The following is a 14,795-nucleotide window of genomic DNA, read 5'->3' on the forward strand; positions in this document are numbered from 1 at the left end:
GCACAACTGCATTTAACTTTTTTTGGATCATCTTTTGCCATTTCAAAAGTGCATCCACACTTTAGAGTTTCTTATTCGAGGCATTGTTAAGTATTCCCTGGCGCCAAGATGCGCCTCGTCTGTCACGGATCAGGGAAAGTGAAACTTAAAATCTGTCACAGGGGTGGTTGGATTTACACACACACACACACACACACACACACACACACACACACACACACACACACACACACACACACACACACACACACACACACACACACACACACACAATATTTATTGAACGCTTCTTTCTTTTCACGTTTTTTTTTCTTTTACAGCATCATCATAATTAAAGGCTGTATATAACTTTATATAATCGTACAAAACCAGTAGTTATGTGTGAAATTAGACATTGAGCACCCCCATATTGCCAAAATGGTATGATCCTCGTTTCATAACACCCGCAAAGATTCGACTGTGAGATCGGTGGTCGAATCAGGCTCCGGATATCGATGCATCGAATCTTCGACTATTCGGGGTCACCCCTAGTTTATTCCCTGAATTTCAGCGACAATGGTTTATAAACAAGGTACAGTTCAACTCCGGATTTGTAGCTCGCCTACTGCTGAAAGATGGAGCAATCCCAGCGATTAAGGTTCACAGTCGTGTGTTGGTAGCAGGTGGTGAGTAAAAATGCTTCAAATGTCTTTGTGTTGTTAGCTATCGATTCCATTGTTTTTCTATGTAAAAATGCATAGCTCAGTCAGCGCGCTCGTCATTCTTTAGCTCTGCCCAAACGATACTCCCCCAGCCGCTCGGCTTTTTTCAGAAAGACTCGGTACAGCGTATCTTTCTTTTATAAATATAATAAAACTAAAGACTTTTCGGAGATATGAAAGATGCAATACTACTCTATAGGTACTCAAGATTGACATGATATTGACTGAAAATGAGTGTTTCACCCCCCCTTTAAGTCCCAAAAAGTCGACGTGTTCCTTTAAGTAACCTACTTTAAGAGGTCTTTCGTGATGCTACATATCCTGGGTTATGAATCTGATAGGTGCTTGAAATAAAATGAATGGTGCTTGAAAAAGTCCTTGAAAGTCCTTGAATCTGGTGTTCATGAAAGAGTGGGAACCCTGGGTTGGTCTCTTTTAAAAGAAGACACTTGGCAGATTATTGCTGAAGTGGAAAAAAATTATAGAATTAAATTATATAAAAGTTATTGAAATTTAAGTTTATTGTTATAAAAATATAATAAAATACATATTATTTATTTTATTAAAACATATATAAATTAATATAGGTTTCAGCCTAAAAAAGACAGAAAGTCAAAGCCAAAATTCTAACCAAGTTGTGTTAAAAATTTTAGGTCAAAAACTAAAAAAATGAGTTTTTAGCTGCATAACCTCCAAAAATCCACTAGGGGTTAGACACACCATATTTGTGATTCCTAAAGGTCCTAGTTACTTGATCTGGCAGATATTCTCTATATATAATAATATTTTCTGAATATTTTTGGCTAAATACTAGAATCAATGTTTATGTTATGAACTTTTAGCATGAAAATCAAAGTTTGAATGATTAAAAGTGTGGTTGTTGACTTTTTGTTACAAAGCTGAAAACTCCTGTAATGATACAGATGTTTTGATGCACACTCTTGTCACTCTTGTCATATATAAATCCATTACTCTTCCAAAATATATATTTTCTGCAAAATCATCAGCAAATATGTATTCTTGAGTCTTAGACCTTTCCAATTATATATAGTTTGTCATGACTAGATTAGGATTTAATAGTAATATAGTGAAGTAAATGTAGAACGGGCAAGTGACAGTTAAGGGGTTAAAAAGTCCTTGAAAGTCCTTGAATCTGGTGTTCATGAAAGAGTGGGAACCCTGGTAGGTGTGAAAAATAGGTTTTTCAGCAGGATTCTTTATTGAGAAAAAAAAACGTGCTGTCTTTCCGCTGAAGTTCCAAGTCTGACTAAAGTCAGTTGAACATTGTATTTTATCTACATTTCAGGGGGAGGGATTATACAGCAGGGGAGGAGACATAGGAAAATAGAGACACACCCCAAACATTCCTGTCTCATCAGCCGTAATTCAATCAGCATAACAGTGTCACTCAAATGCACAGATGCTAATCCAATCACTCATGCAGTATTGCTCTAAACTTGTCATGGTAAATAGTCAGAAAGTGCATAAAGACAAAAGACTTAATGTCTCAAACACTTACACAGCCTGACGTAATCTCCTTAGAATTTCCTCAAGTTTACTTCAAAATGTAAAACACAAATATAGATAATGTTTTCAGTTATATTCTATTACATTGGAACCTAGATATAACAATGTATACATTTGTATGTAACAATAGACACAGGCAGGGGCGTAAATCGCGGGGGGGACGGGGGGGACCGGACCCCCCCAATCTGAGGGCTGTCCCCCCCCTAAAAACCATGCTGCGTATTGTAAATAATATAACAATATATACTTAAAATAAATGTGTATGTAGTAAAACAATACAAACGCAAACGGGACAAAAAAAATGCATTTTAAGTTTAGAAACATTTTGAGTCCCCCCTCCCCCCTTGCCCCACAGTGGTTTGATCCACCGCGCACCTCAACTCACCTAGCGTTACCCATAGACCGTAAAAAACTACCACAAGTTTGGGGAGAGAACAAAGCTCTTCAGACAGCAGTTGTGAAACTCCAGTAAGCCTTTAAGGCTATTTTATTCACTTTAAACATCAGATGAAGTGATTATATTCTCTTTAATACAGATTAGGCAAAACACTGTTAACATCACTTGCCCACCGCGGCACCGTCGTTTTCATTTTTATAGTAATAAAATAATTTAGTTCAGTTAGAGAACAGACACAACAATTAAAAACTGAACGTGTCTGCTCAATACAGCACGAGCCGAACGGGCAAACAGCTGACAGACAAGATGATCGAAGATTTGGTTTCAAAGCGAAATGTAAAAGCGCCTATTTAAGGGAGTGTGTCCTTGTAGTTTTGTTACTGTGTTGTTCATTACGAATAATAGGCTAATGAACCCGAAATTCAAGCAACCCGCCCCCAAATTCTAAAAAGTGGCGCTAATTCTAAACCGAAAGTAGCCTATGCGCACGGCCGTTCTGTCAGATCTGTGTAGGGTTTTGCTCAATATGAATCTGAATATCATAGTATAAAATACTATGTGGAGGACGCAAGATAATTTTATAATTATAATATGACTGCGTGGTGAACCTTAATTGTGTACCTTGATTGCAATGTAAGTCGCTTTGGATAAAAGCGTTTGCCAAAATGCATAAATGTATTTAAACAACTATCGCTTTGTGTTGTTGCTGTTCAGATAAAATTACAGAGTAAAGAAAAAACGGACATTAGATCATTTTTCAGTACACCAAAAAGCCAAATAAGTAGGTACGAAATGTTTTTTTTTTTTTTTGTGGTAGCCTATACATATCCTTTCAAGTACGATTTTGGCTGTATTATTTGTGTCCCCTTCAAAAATTGCTCTTGAGAAATTTCATGTTTATTGTCCCCCCCAACTATAAGATGAAATTTACGCCCCTGGACACAGGTACAGTAGGTATTTGATATATTGGCAGTAACACACCCACCTTTATCGTATTTATTGTACTGGTTTTTTCCTCAGGCTTAGCCGATGACGATACGGGCTGCCGATTTTCTTGAGCCGATATTTGGAGCCGATACTGCTTTTGCTCCCTCAATTTACATCATAAAAATGACACAATGATCATGATGATAACAATTTAACATTTACAATTTAAAAAAGGAACATTTATTGAACTAAAAAAAACTATATTTAACAAATAGTAAAAACAGGTGAGGTAGAACAAGAAAAAAAAGAGTTCAGTGGTGAAAATAAATTCAGAAAAAAAATATTTTAAGCATAAATAAAATAATTACACTATTGCACACAGTATCAACAAGCAAGCAGCATAATAAAGTGCACACTGACTGTACTACACTTCATTTAACAACTATTTACAACCTAGTCATTTAATGGTTACACTCTAAAAAATGCTGGGTTAAAAATAACCCAAGTTGGGTTGAATATGGACTAACCCAGCAATTGGGTTGTTTTGACCCAGTGATTGGGTTAAATGTTTGCTTAAAACAACCCAATTGCTGGGTTAAAACAACCCAATCGCTGGGTTAGTCCATTTTCAACCCAACTTGGGTTATTTTTAACCCAGCATTGTTTAGAGTGTAGGTGCTCTTCACTGAATCTCTTGTAGAGCAACACCAGCGGTAATTCAGGAGAAAATCTCCCAATGCTCCACGTGAAGCATTCTGTCTTTCCACCTTTTACCATCGCGTCAATTCTCAATTGATTTTGATTAATATGCGCGAGGGAGAGCGAGAGAGTTTGAAGACGGTGAGAGTCAGTGTTGGGGAAAGTTACTTTGAAAAGTAATGCGTTACAATATTGCGTTACTCCCTTAAAAAGTAACTAATTGAGTTACTTAGTTACTTTTTAAGAAAAGTCATGCGTTACGTTACTTTTGCGTTACTTTTTCTCACCTGGGCTGGGCTTGTTTTTGTTTATAACAAAAAAGTTATATTTTTGTACAACGGTAAAGACCTCTTCATACCAAAATTTAAATAATAAGCCTGAGGTAAAAATGCAGATTCCCGCATGAACACTAGAGGGCGCAGCTCTGGATAATGGGAGAAGAGGATGCAGGAGAAAAAAGTTTTACCAATAAAAAAAAAAAATCTAGTAATTTTCATCATCAGAGGTCAGCAGCAAGACATTGGTCAATTAAATATAAAGGTAGATTATGCATAAAAATAGTTGTTTTATTTAACATTTAATTATTGGAGGTTTGCATAGTTCTCTGATTTTGCATTTGACTGATTTTATTCATTTTGAGGAGGACAGAATCTTTATTGTTTAAGTGAGATAAATAAATGCTCACATTTAGTCTAGAACTACAATAACCATCATGTTCACACACACACACACACACACACACGCCTCTGCACTTATTTCTCTCAACATGGGGGCAGGAGAGCTGTCAGTCAAATTAATGTGAAATAGTAACTTGCGTTTTTTTTTTTGAAAAAGTAACTCAGATATTTTGTTGTAAATTTGAAAAGTAATGCGTTACTTTACTAGTTACTTGGAAAAAGTAATATTATTACGTAACTCAAGTTACTTGTAATGCGTTTCCCCAACACTGGTGAGAGCTGCCCTGTGGACGCCTGTCTGGAAATAATGCAGGGAAAAAATATCGGCAAACGCACCAGCCTTATATCGGCCGATACACGTAAAAATCGCAAATATCGGCCGATATATCGGTCTAACACTAGTCTGATTGAACCTGCTCGGGTCAAACGGTGTCTGTCGTCCGCAGGCACACACACACACACTCCGCGGGTCAGCCGGAGAGCATTGTGGGCTGCAGGATCCAGCACCGCTGGAAGGAAGACGTGTGCGGCCCGCTGTCCTGGTGGATGGGGACGGTTCTGGTCCAGGTGCCGGTCAGCTCCTCGCTCTACCTCATCAAGTACGACGGGGTGGACTGCGTCTACGGCCTGGAGATCTTCAGTGACCCGCGGGTCCAGGATCTGGAGGTTCTGCCGGGCCCGATCGCCTCGATCCGGGTCAGTGACAGCCGGCTGGCGGACCGGCTGCTGGGGCGGCCCGTGGTGCATCTGTTCCAGACGGACGCCGGCTCCAGGGACGAGTGGAGGGGTCTGGTGCTGTCCAGAGCTCCCAGCATGCCCGGCTGGTTCTTCATCACCTATGAGAAAGACCCAATGCTCTACATGTACCAGCTGATGCAGGACTACAGAGACGGAGACCTGCGGATCCTTCCAGACTCAGGTGACACACCTCAACTCCAGCAATAGACTGACTTTCTATGGCATATATGTTTTATTTATGGCCAATGATATATATATATATATATTAGTGCTTATATTAATCACATCCAAGATAAAAGTTTGTGTTATATATATGCAAATATTCTAAAATATATACATATGTGTGTGTATTTAAATATATATTACATTTTTATATATAATTTGTATGCCATAAAAAGATATTGTATTTTATTTATTTATATATATATTATTTTTATTGTATTAAAACAAATTTAAGTATAAAATGTATTAATATATATATATATATATTATTTATATATATATATATTTATGTATAAAATATATTAATATTTTATATATATATACACACACACATATATATATATATATATATATATATATATATATATATATATATATATATATATATATATATATATATATATATATATATATATATATATATATATATATATATATATATATATATATATATATATATTAGTGCTCAATATAAATATTTATATATATATAGAGTAGGGCTGCTCGATTATGGAAAAAATCATAATCACGATTATTTTGGTCAATATTGAAATCACGATTATGTAACACGATTATTTCACATGACTTTGAGAATGTGTTGTATTTATTAAAAATACACCTTTCAACAAATCAATTGAAATTGTAACATTTGTTGTACTTTTTGAACTATTAAAATAAATAATATAACATATATTCAAATCAAAGTATAAAAGTATTCACGTAAAAATGATAACCACAAATAAATAAGATCAACAATATGGTTCGGCTAGATATGCTTTTCAGGTACGTCTAACATTAGTTTTAAGGTACAGAAATGTATGAAATGTAAAATAACATTGCATATTTGAGTGCATAAATTAAAGATGAATCCTATTAAACTTACAAAAGCTATTCAATCCGGATCGGATATGCGTCGTCTTTATCGACTGGATAACGTTCACTTAAGGCATATACAGACTATGTCTGCTAGGATACTCATCAAGATGGACATGTTGACATACGTTTTGTGTGAGTTTGTCCGTTCAAGAGCAAGACTTGAAAGAGAACTCAATATTTGCGCGCTGAGAGACGTGTGCGCGCTCTCGGATGAGCGCACAGAGATACATTTCCTCACAGCGCGCGCGGCTTCTCTTTCGCGTCTTCTGGAATTAAACCCGGGTGATGACGGTGAAAACGACTGGTCATATTCAAACATACGGCAGCACTCGCATGCATTGAACAAAGTTTACAAAGAGAGAATTATTTGAAAAATATGAGGGGAAAAAAGGACGTTTACACGGCACCCCTGATCTCGTCAGTTTTTGTTTCTATATTAGATAGTCATAGGTCACTCTGTGTTTAATTTTCAAGTGGTTAAACAAATTCGTGATGTTTCCTTGCGTTGCAGCCACTACCATGTAGCAAATCTTGCACGTAGCATGTTTCTGCTCGTCGTCTGATTCCTCGAAGCCAAACTGTTCCCAGACGACGGAGTTGGTTTTGCCTTTTTTGCTCACCAAACGCTGCTGTAACTGCCCTCCTTCTGCCATCTTTACTCGCGCCGAGTTTTTAAATTCCAGCGGATGATATGCACACGAGACTCACGAACTGAGAGAGATTGTGGCTTCGGGAGGGGCGGATGAGCGCGTGCGCATTTCATTCAGAACGCAAGACAAAATAAGATTGCAAAACTGAACATGGCAAAATAATCGTTTTTTCTCGATTGTACTATTTTGGTGATCGTTGGGAGGCAAAATCAACATCGAAATCGAAATTCGATTAATTGCACAGCCCTAATATAGAGTCATTAAAATATTTATATTTAGCATTATATGTGTGTGTGTATGTATGTGTGTGTATATATATATATATATATATATATATATATATATATATATATATAAATATAAATATAATTTTTATTTTATTTTTTATGTATAAATATATTAATATATATATATATATATAGTGCTAAATGTAAATATTTTAATGCTATATACACACCGTAACTCTATCAATGGACTTGAAAAAAACGATATATGTAATTTTCTATGGTGTATATTATATATATATATTTATATATAATTTATGGCCAATATTTTATATATATATATATACATCCAAAATAAAAGTTCATGTTTACATAATAGATGTGTACTGTGTATAATTATTATCTATATTTAAATACACACACATGCATGTATACATTTAATAATTTTTTTATAGTTATGTACAAAATATTTATATATAATATAAATTATATAAATATATATAAAGTATATATACATGCAAATATTTCTTAAATATATACATGTGTGTGTATTTAAATATATATATTACATTTTTATATATCATAATTTATTTATATATATATATATATATATATATATATATATATATATATATATATATATATATATATATATATATATATATATATATATATAATTTGTATTGTATTTTTATATATATATATATATTTTTTTTTACATATAAAATACATTTATATATATTTGGTGCTCAATATAAATATTTTAATGGCTATATATATTTGTATTTATTTAACAAAAAATATTTATATATATATTTATGTATTAAATATATTTATATATATATTTATGTATTAAATATATTTTTATATATATAATATAATATAATATAATAATTTTAATGGCATATACATATATACAGCATCTATGTATATCTTTCAGTTCTAAGTATTTAATTTAGATTTATTTTATTTATTAATTTGTCATTAATTTAATTTGAATGAGATAAAACCCTGTACAAACTAAATAGACATTTAATTTTTGCGTCTTCTTTTTTTTTTGTTGTAAAGTTCCCTTTCAGTCGGTCACTACGACGTACGTCGGTAATAACCGACGAATTGGGATCACTTTAGAGAGCCCCTATCAGCTTCGAGATTTAGAGAACAGGCCAATGGGCCATTGGCGTGCGAGATTTGCATCTCGCGCTCCGCCCCGCGCCGCGGGTATAAACAGGAAGCGAGAGCATCGCACTGACGTCATTCACTTCGGAGCCGAACGGCGTTGATGAAGCAAGCCTGCTTTTCTAAAAGAAAGCCTATCTGCAAGAGAGATGCTCCAGAGAACGAGAAGGACGCTCTGTGTTGGCGAAAAGGCACAATCAGTGCGACCGCATGTTCACCGCTGCATCAGCATAACAAACTGCTGTTCTCACAGCACCTGTCGGTTTGGTGAGGGCGTTTGTTTCAGTGAGTGCACCACAGGACTGCACTTACCACCTGTGTGTTGCCGCGGTCTTCCCCTGGGTGCTTCAGCACTGTTTAAAGAGCGTTTTTCTGGATGCGGTTGTTTCCTTTCCTGACGGCCACGATCCCTCTCGCATAAACATGTTGAGACTGTGTTCGTGGGTGATCCGTGTTCTCTCAGGGGAACGGGACCACGTCGACGCGCTGGTCATCTCGCCTTCTGCGTGAGGGTTTGAGTGTTTGAGTGTTCAGCGCGCCGTGTGCCGTCTAGCTGCCGAGTGACAGCGCGGGTTGCCACGGCAGCTCAGCGCGCGTCACTCGCCGGCTACGCATGTTGAGACTGTGTTTGTGGGTGGTCTATGCTCTCTAATGACGCGCTGTTCGTCTTGCCTTTTTCATAGGGGCTTGAGTGTTCAGCGCGCCGTGTGCCGTCTCACGGCCACGCCCACTGTCTCACATGTCTGCTGGTAGCTTACAGATGGGATTGCTGGTCCTAAAAAATAAATAAATTAATTTTAAATAAAAAAAGCCCGTTTGGGGCTCTAGCAGAGGACAGATGTCAATCGCTGCATCGGAGAGAGGGCTGTTATGTGTTGAAAATGAAGATGATGCTGAGATTCCCACTATAATAGTGGGCGCTCGTGCTGAATCCGATTCATGCTCGACAGCCATGCTTTCCCGGGTGGCTGAGGCATAGTGCAACGCATAAATCGCCTTGCCTGCCCCTTGCCTTTCCCGGATGTGCGTTGGAAGGCTTTTGCGTTATGGAACTATTGGTGGCAAAATATGGAACACCAATAGGGCCATAATCTGTATAAAGTTTTCCTCTCTCTCACTACCCTCATCGGTGGGGTGGCAGTGCCACTGGCAGGCCACCTCCGCCCTGCTTGGGGCATGAGGGTAGTTCTCAGCCGAGGTTGAGCTGCGCACAGCGCTGGCCCTTGGCTAGACGATGTCCAGAAACACCATTGACCCGGATTTGGTTCGGGACTGTTCTTCCCCCGGAGGAGGGCCGGGTAAAAACCATTAGTAATTCTGTTCCGCCACTGGGGTTAAAAACAGCCAGTGGTACCCAAATATATATATAAAAAATAAAAAAAAGAGAGAAAAACAGTTCCAATATCTCTGGGTCTCGGGAGTTCAGGAATGGCAGCGTGTGACGCTACAAGCCTCGCCGCCCTCATTCCCCTCCCCACAAGAGGGCGAGAATGGCAGTGTGTGACGCTACAAGCCTCGCCACTCTCATTCCCCTCTTCTCAGCGGTGTGTGGACGACAGTGCGCGACGCTATGCCTCGCCGCTCTTGTTCCCCGCTGAGGAAGGAGGTGAGGCAGACCGTGTGCAACGCCACAAAGCCTTGCCACGCTCAGCCCCTCCTTCATTTGGAGAGCGCGCTGGGCGGTGTACAACGCTCCCATGCCTTGTCAGCCTCTGGTGCCTCTCCAAATCGCCAGCAGGGGGTGCCGGCTGTGGGAACGCACTCAAGCGGCCTTCCCACACTCGCGCACCCCCTCAGCGGATGCAGGTCGTGTGTCAGACACAGACCCCTACACGGACCACTCCCATGTCGTCCTGGGGTCCCTGCATTCCGCCTCGCTGCCCTGCTGCGGGTACGTCTGTGGTACCGATGACCCCGCTTGTTCGGTCTCTGGGGGCCTGGCTAGCGCTCCCCAGCCCGTCTCGCTGGGTCATCTGTACCATCAGGCTCGGCTTGCGATTCAGTTCGCCCGGCGTCCGCCCAAGTTCGGGGGCGTTCACTTCACGTCTATTGCGTGGGTGGATGCCCCCGTGCTTCAGGCGGAGATCGCTGTCCTACTGGCGAGGGACGCGATAAAGCCGGTCCCTCCAGCCGATTATGAAGTCCGGGTTCTACAGCCCGTACTTCATTGTACCCAAGAAAGGCGGCGGGTTACGGCCAATCTTGGACCTGCCTTACTTGAACCGTTCCCTCCACAGGATGCCGTTCAGAATGTTAACGCAGAAACGCATCTTCAGGTGCGTCCGTCCCCAGGATTGGTTTGCAGCGATTGACCTGAAGGACGCGTACTTTCATGTCTCGATTCTCCCTCGACACAGACCGTTTCTACGCTTTGCTTTCGACGGACGAGCGTACCAGTACAAAGTCCTGCCCTTCGGGCTGTCCCTGTCGCCCCGTGTCTTCACGAAAGTCGCGGAGGCGGCCATTGCTCCCATGAGAGAGCGTGGTGTTCGCATCCTCAACTATCTCGACGACTGGCTGATTCTTGCCCAGTCGCGGGAGCAGTTGTGCGAACACAGGGACATGGTGCTCCGGCACCTCAGCCAGTTGGGTCTTCGGGTCAACTGGGAGAAGAGCAAACTCTGTCCCGTACAGAGGATCTCTTTTCTCGGTATGTAGATCGACTCGGTCGCCATGACTGCGCGCCTCACAGAGGAGCGCGTCCAGTCGGTGCTGAGCTGCTTGAGTACGCTCAAACGCAGTACAGCGGTTCCACTGAAACATTTTCAGAGGCTCCTGGGGCATATGGCAGCAACAGCCGCAGTAACGCCGCTAGGGCTGCTCCATATGAGACCGCTTCAGCACTGGCTACACGACCGAGTCCCGAGATGGGTGTGGCACAGCGGGTCCCTCCGTGTCCAAGTGACGCCGAGATGCCGCCAAACCCTCACCCCGTGGTCGGACCCTTCATTTCTACGGGCAGGAGTGCCTCTAGAACAAGTGTCCAGGCATCATGTTGTCTCCACGGATGCCTCACACACGGGTTGGGGTGCCACGTACAACGGGCTTGCAGTATCGGGTCTGTGGACGGGGCCCCAACTGCAATGGCATATCAATTGCCTAGAGTTGCTGGCAGTTCGTCTTGCTCTCAGCCGCCTCAAAGGGTCGCTCAAAGACAAGCACGTTCTGGTCCGGACGGACAGCACGACGGCCGTTGCGTACATCAACAAACAAGGTGGTCTACGCTCCCGCCGTTTGTCCCAACTCGCCCGCCATCTCCTCCTGTTGAGTCAGAAGCATCTGAGGTCCCTTCGTGCTATCCACATTCCGGGCCTGCTCAATCGTGCGGCCGACGAGCTGTCACGGTTGCCAGTGCTTCCCGGAGAGTGGCGACTCCACCCCCAGGTGGTCCAGCTGATTTGGAGTCGCTTTGGGGCCGCACAGATCGATCTGTTTGCCGCCCACGACACGACCCACTGCCAGTTGTTCTATTCCCTGTCCGAGGGGACCCTCGGCACGGATGCACTGGCACACAGCTGGCCCCGGGCTCTGCGCAAATATGCGTTTCCCCCAGTGAGCCTTCTTGCACAGACTCTGTGCAAGGTCCTCTTGGTAGCTCCGTACTGGCCCAACAGGACGTGGTTCCCGGAACTAGTGCTCCTCGCGACAGCACCTCCTTGGCCCATTCCTCTGAGGCAGGACCTTCTGTCTCAGAGACGGGGCACCCTATGGCACCCGCGTCCAGACCTCTGGAAACTCCATGTCTGGTCCCTGGACGGGACGCGGAGGTTCTAGGTGACCTACCGCAAGCGGTAGTCGACACCACCGCTTCCGCCAGAGCCCCCTCTACGAGACGGCTATATGCGTTGAAGTGGAACCTGTTCGTCGACTGGTGCTCTTCTCGCCGAGAAGACCCCCGGAAATGTTCGATCGGATCTGTGCTATCTTTTCTTCAAGACGGGTTGGAGAGAAGGCTGTCTCCCTCCACCCTCAAGGTATATGTTGCCGCCATCGCCGCAAGCCATGACCTCATTAATGGTGAGTCCTAAGGCAAGCATGATCTGATCGTCAGGTTCCTAAGGGGAGCGAGGAGACTAAATCCTCCTCGCCCTTCTTCTATACCCTCTTGGGACTTGACTCTGGTGCTGACCGCACTGCAGAGGGCGCCCTTCGAGCCTTTACAGTCAGTAGAGCTTAAGATCTTGTCTTTAAAGACAATACTCCTGATTGCATTGGCCTCAGTTAAGAGGGTAGGGGACCTGCAGGCATTTTCGGTCGACGAATCGTGCCTGGAATTCGGGCCGGGTGATTCTCAGGTGACCCTGAGACCCCGGCCTGGATATGTGCCCAAGGTTCCCACTACTCCCTTCCGGGACCAAGTGGTGAGCCTGCAAGCGCTGCCTTCGGAGGAGGCAGACCCAGCCCTAGCTTTGCTCTGTCCCGTCCGTGCTCTCCGGACTTACGTGGACAGAACGCAAAGCTTCAGGACCTCAGAGCAGCTCTTCGTCTGTTACGGAGGACAGCAGAAGGGAAAGGCTGTCTCCAAGCAGAGGATGGCCCACTGGATAGTGGATGCCATCGTCTTGGCGTATGAATCCCAAGACGTGCCCTACCCGCTCGGGTTAAGAGCCCACTCCACTAGGGGTGTTGCCTCTTCCTGGGCGCTGGCTCGTGGCGCCTCGCTGACAGACATTTGTAGAGCTGCGGGCTGGGCGACACCCAACACGTTCGCTAGGTTTTATAGCCTGCGTGTAGAGCCGGTGGCTTCTCGTGTGCTCGCTTCCCATAGTCAGCTTCACTGAAGTGCCCGTTCTAGTGTTGGCTTGCTGCGCCATTCCCTTCCCCTGGAACGGATACGTGCGCTTATTTTCTCCAGTCGAGTTCCCCAGGATTGGCGAACCCTGTTGAGTCCTCCGCACCCCTCGGCAGTCGGATGTTGCGGAGCGTCCGACGCCAGGTCTGGCACTCGTATGCATTGGTGGAACTTGTGTCAGGCTGGGTTCCGTATGTCGTGACCCCTACGGCGGTCCCATACGTGTATTTTCCACGGTACAGCTCCCTACGGCGAGCTCGTGTCTTTCCCTTGGCAGAGTTCTCTGCCGTCTCAGTACGGTGTCGTCCCCCGCCTGCATTAGGCCGGGGCCTCCCCTGGGACTTCCGTATGTTGTGCTGCCCACGGCCAGCCCATACGTGTTTTCTCCACATGTTAACTCCCTCCGGGCATGATATGGCTCCCGCAGCGTCCTTCGGGCACGCTTTCCCAGCGTTATCCAATCAAGTCTGCTGAATGGGTCTTGCGGAACAGCAGTATGACTCTTCTGGCGTGAATCTTCCCGCCCGCTTCAGAACGGGGTCTGAGGGGCTCTCGCTGGGCGCTGGAAGTGGTAGTAACTGTGGCGTTTTCCATAGGGATCCCAATTCGTCGGTTATTACCGACGTACGTCGTAGTGACCGACTGAAAGGGAACGTCTCGGTTACGTATGGTAACCCTCGTTCCCTGAAGGAGGGAACGGAGACGTACGTCCCGTCGCCACAGTTCCTTCCATCACTGCTTGGCCGAGTCACTGGTTCGGCTCCTCAGTGAAAAACGTCAGTGCGATGCTCTCGCTTCCTGTTTATACCCGCGGCGCGGGGCGGAGCGCGAGATGCAAATCTCGCACGCCAATGGCCCATTGGCCTGTTCTCTAAATCTCGAAGCTGATAGGGGCTCTCTAAAGTGATCCCAATTCGTCGGTTATTACCGACGTACGTCTCCGTTCCCTCCTTCAGGGAACGAGGGTTACCATACGTAACCGAGACGTTTTTACGTGTCAAAACTGGACAAATTCGTGATTATTACAAAATAAAACATCATGTTTTGAGTGTCATCATCGCTCTAGTTATAGAAAATAAATCTATATAAACCTATAAATCAAGTCATAAAACATCTTTTTTTAAAGATTAAGATTAAAGAGTAAGACTCTTTTTTCTCTCTGCAATGATATTTCCCAAATACAATG

General features: G+C 43.2%; 1 protein-coding gene across 1 annotated transcript in view; it reads left to right on the forward strand.

Moving 5' to 3' along the window:
• The first annotated feature begins 5,380 nt into the window (after nt 1-5,380).
• LOC307132914 (spindlin-W-like) overlaps nt 5,381-14,795 on the forward strand; it is an 11,699-nt gene continuing 2,284 nt past the window's right edge. The window contains exon 1 of the mRNA XM_079827536.1: nt 5,381-5,847. Coding sequence (XP_079683662.1) covers nt 5,475-5,847 — 373 coding nt within the window. The 5' untranslated portion in view covers nt 5,381-5,474. The remainder of the gene's footprint in view (nt 5,848-14,795) is intronic.

This window comes from Gobio gobio, assembly GCF_949357685.1.
Source record: "Gobio gobio genome assembly, chromosome: 10".
NCBI classification, from domain to species: Eukaryota; Metazoa; Chordata; class Actinopteri; order Cypriniformes; family Gobionidae; genus Gobio; species Gobio gobio.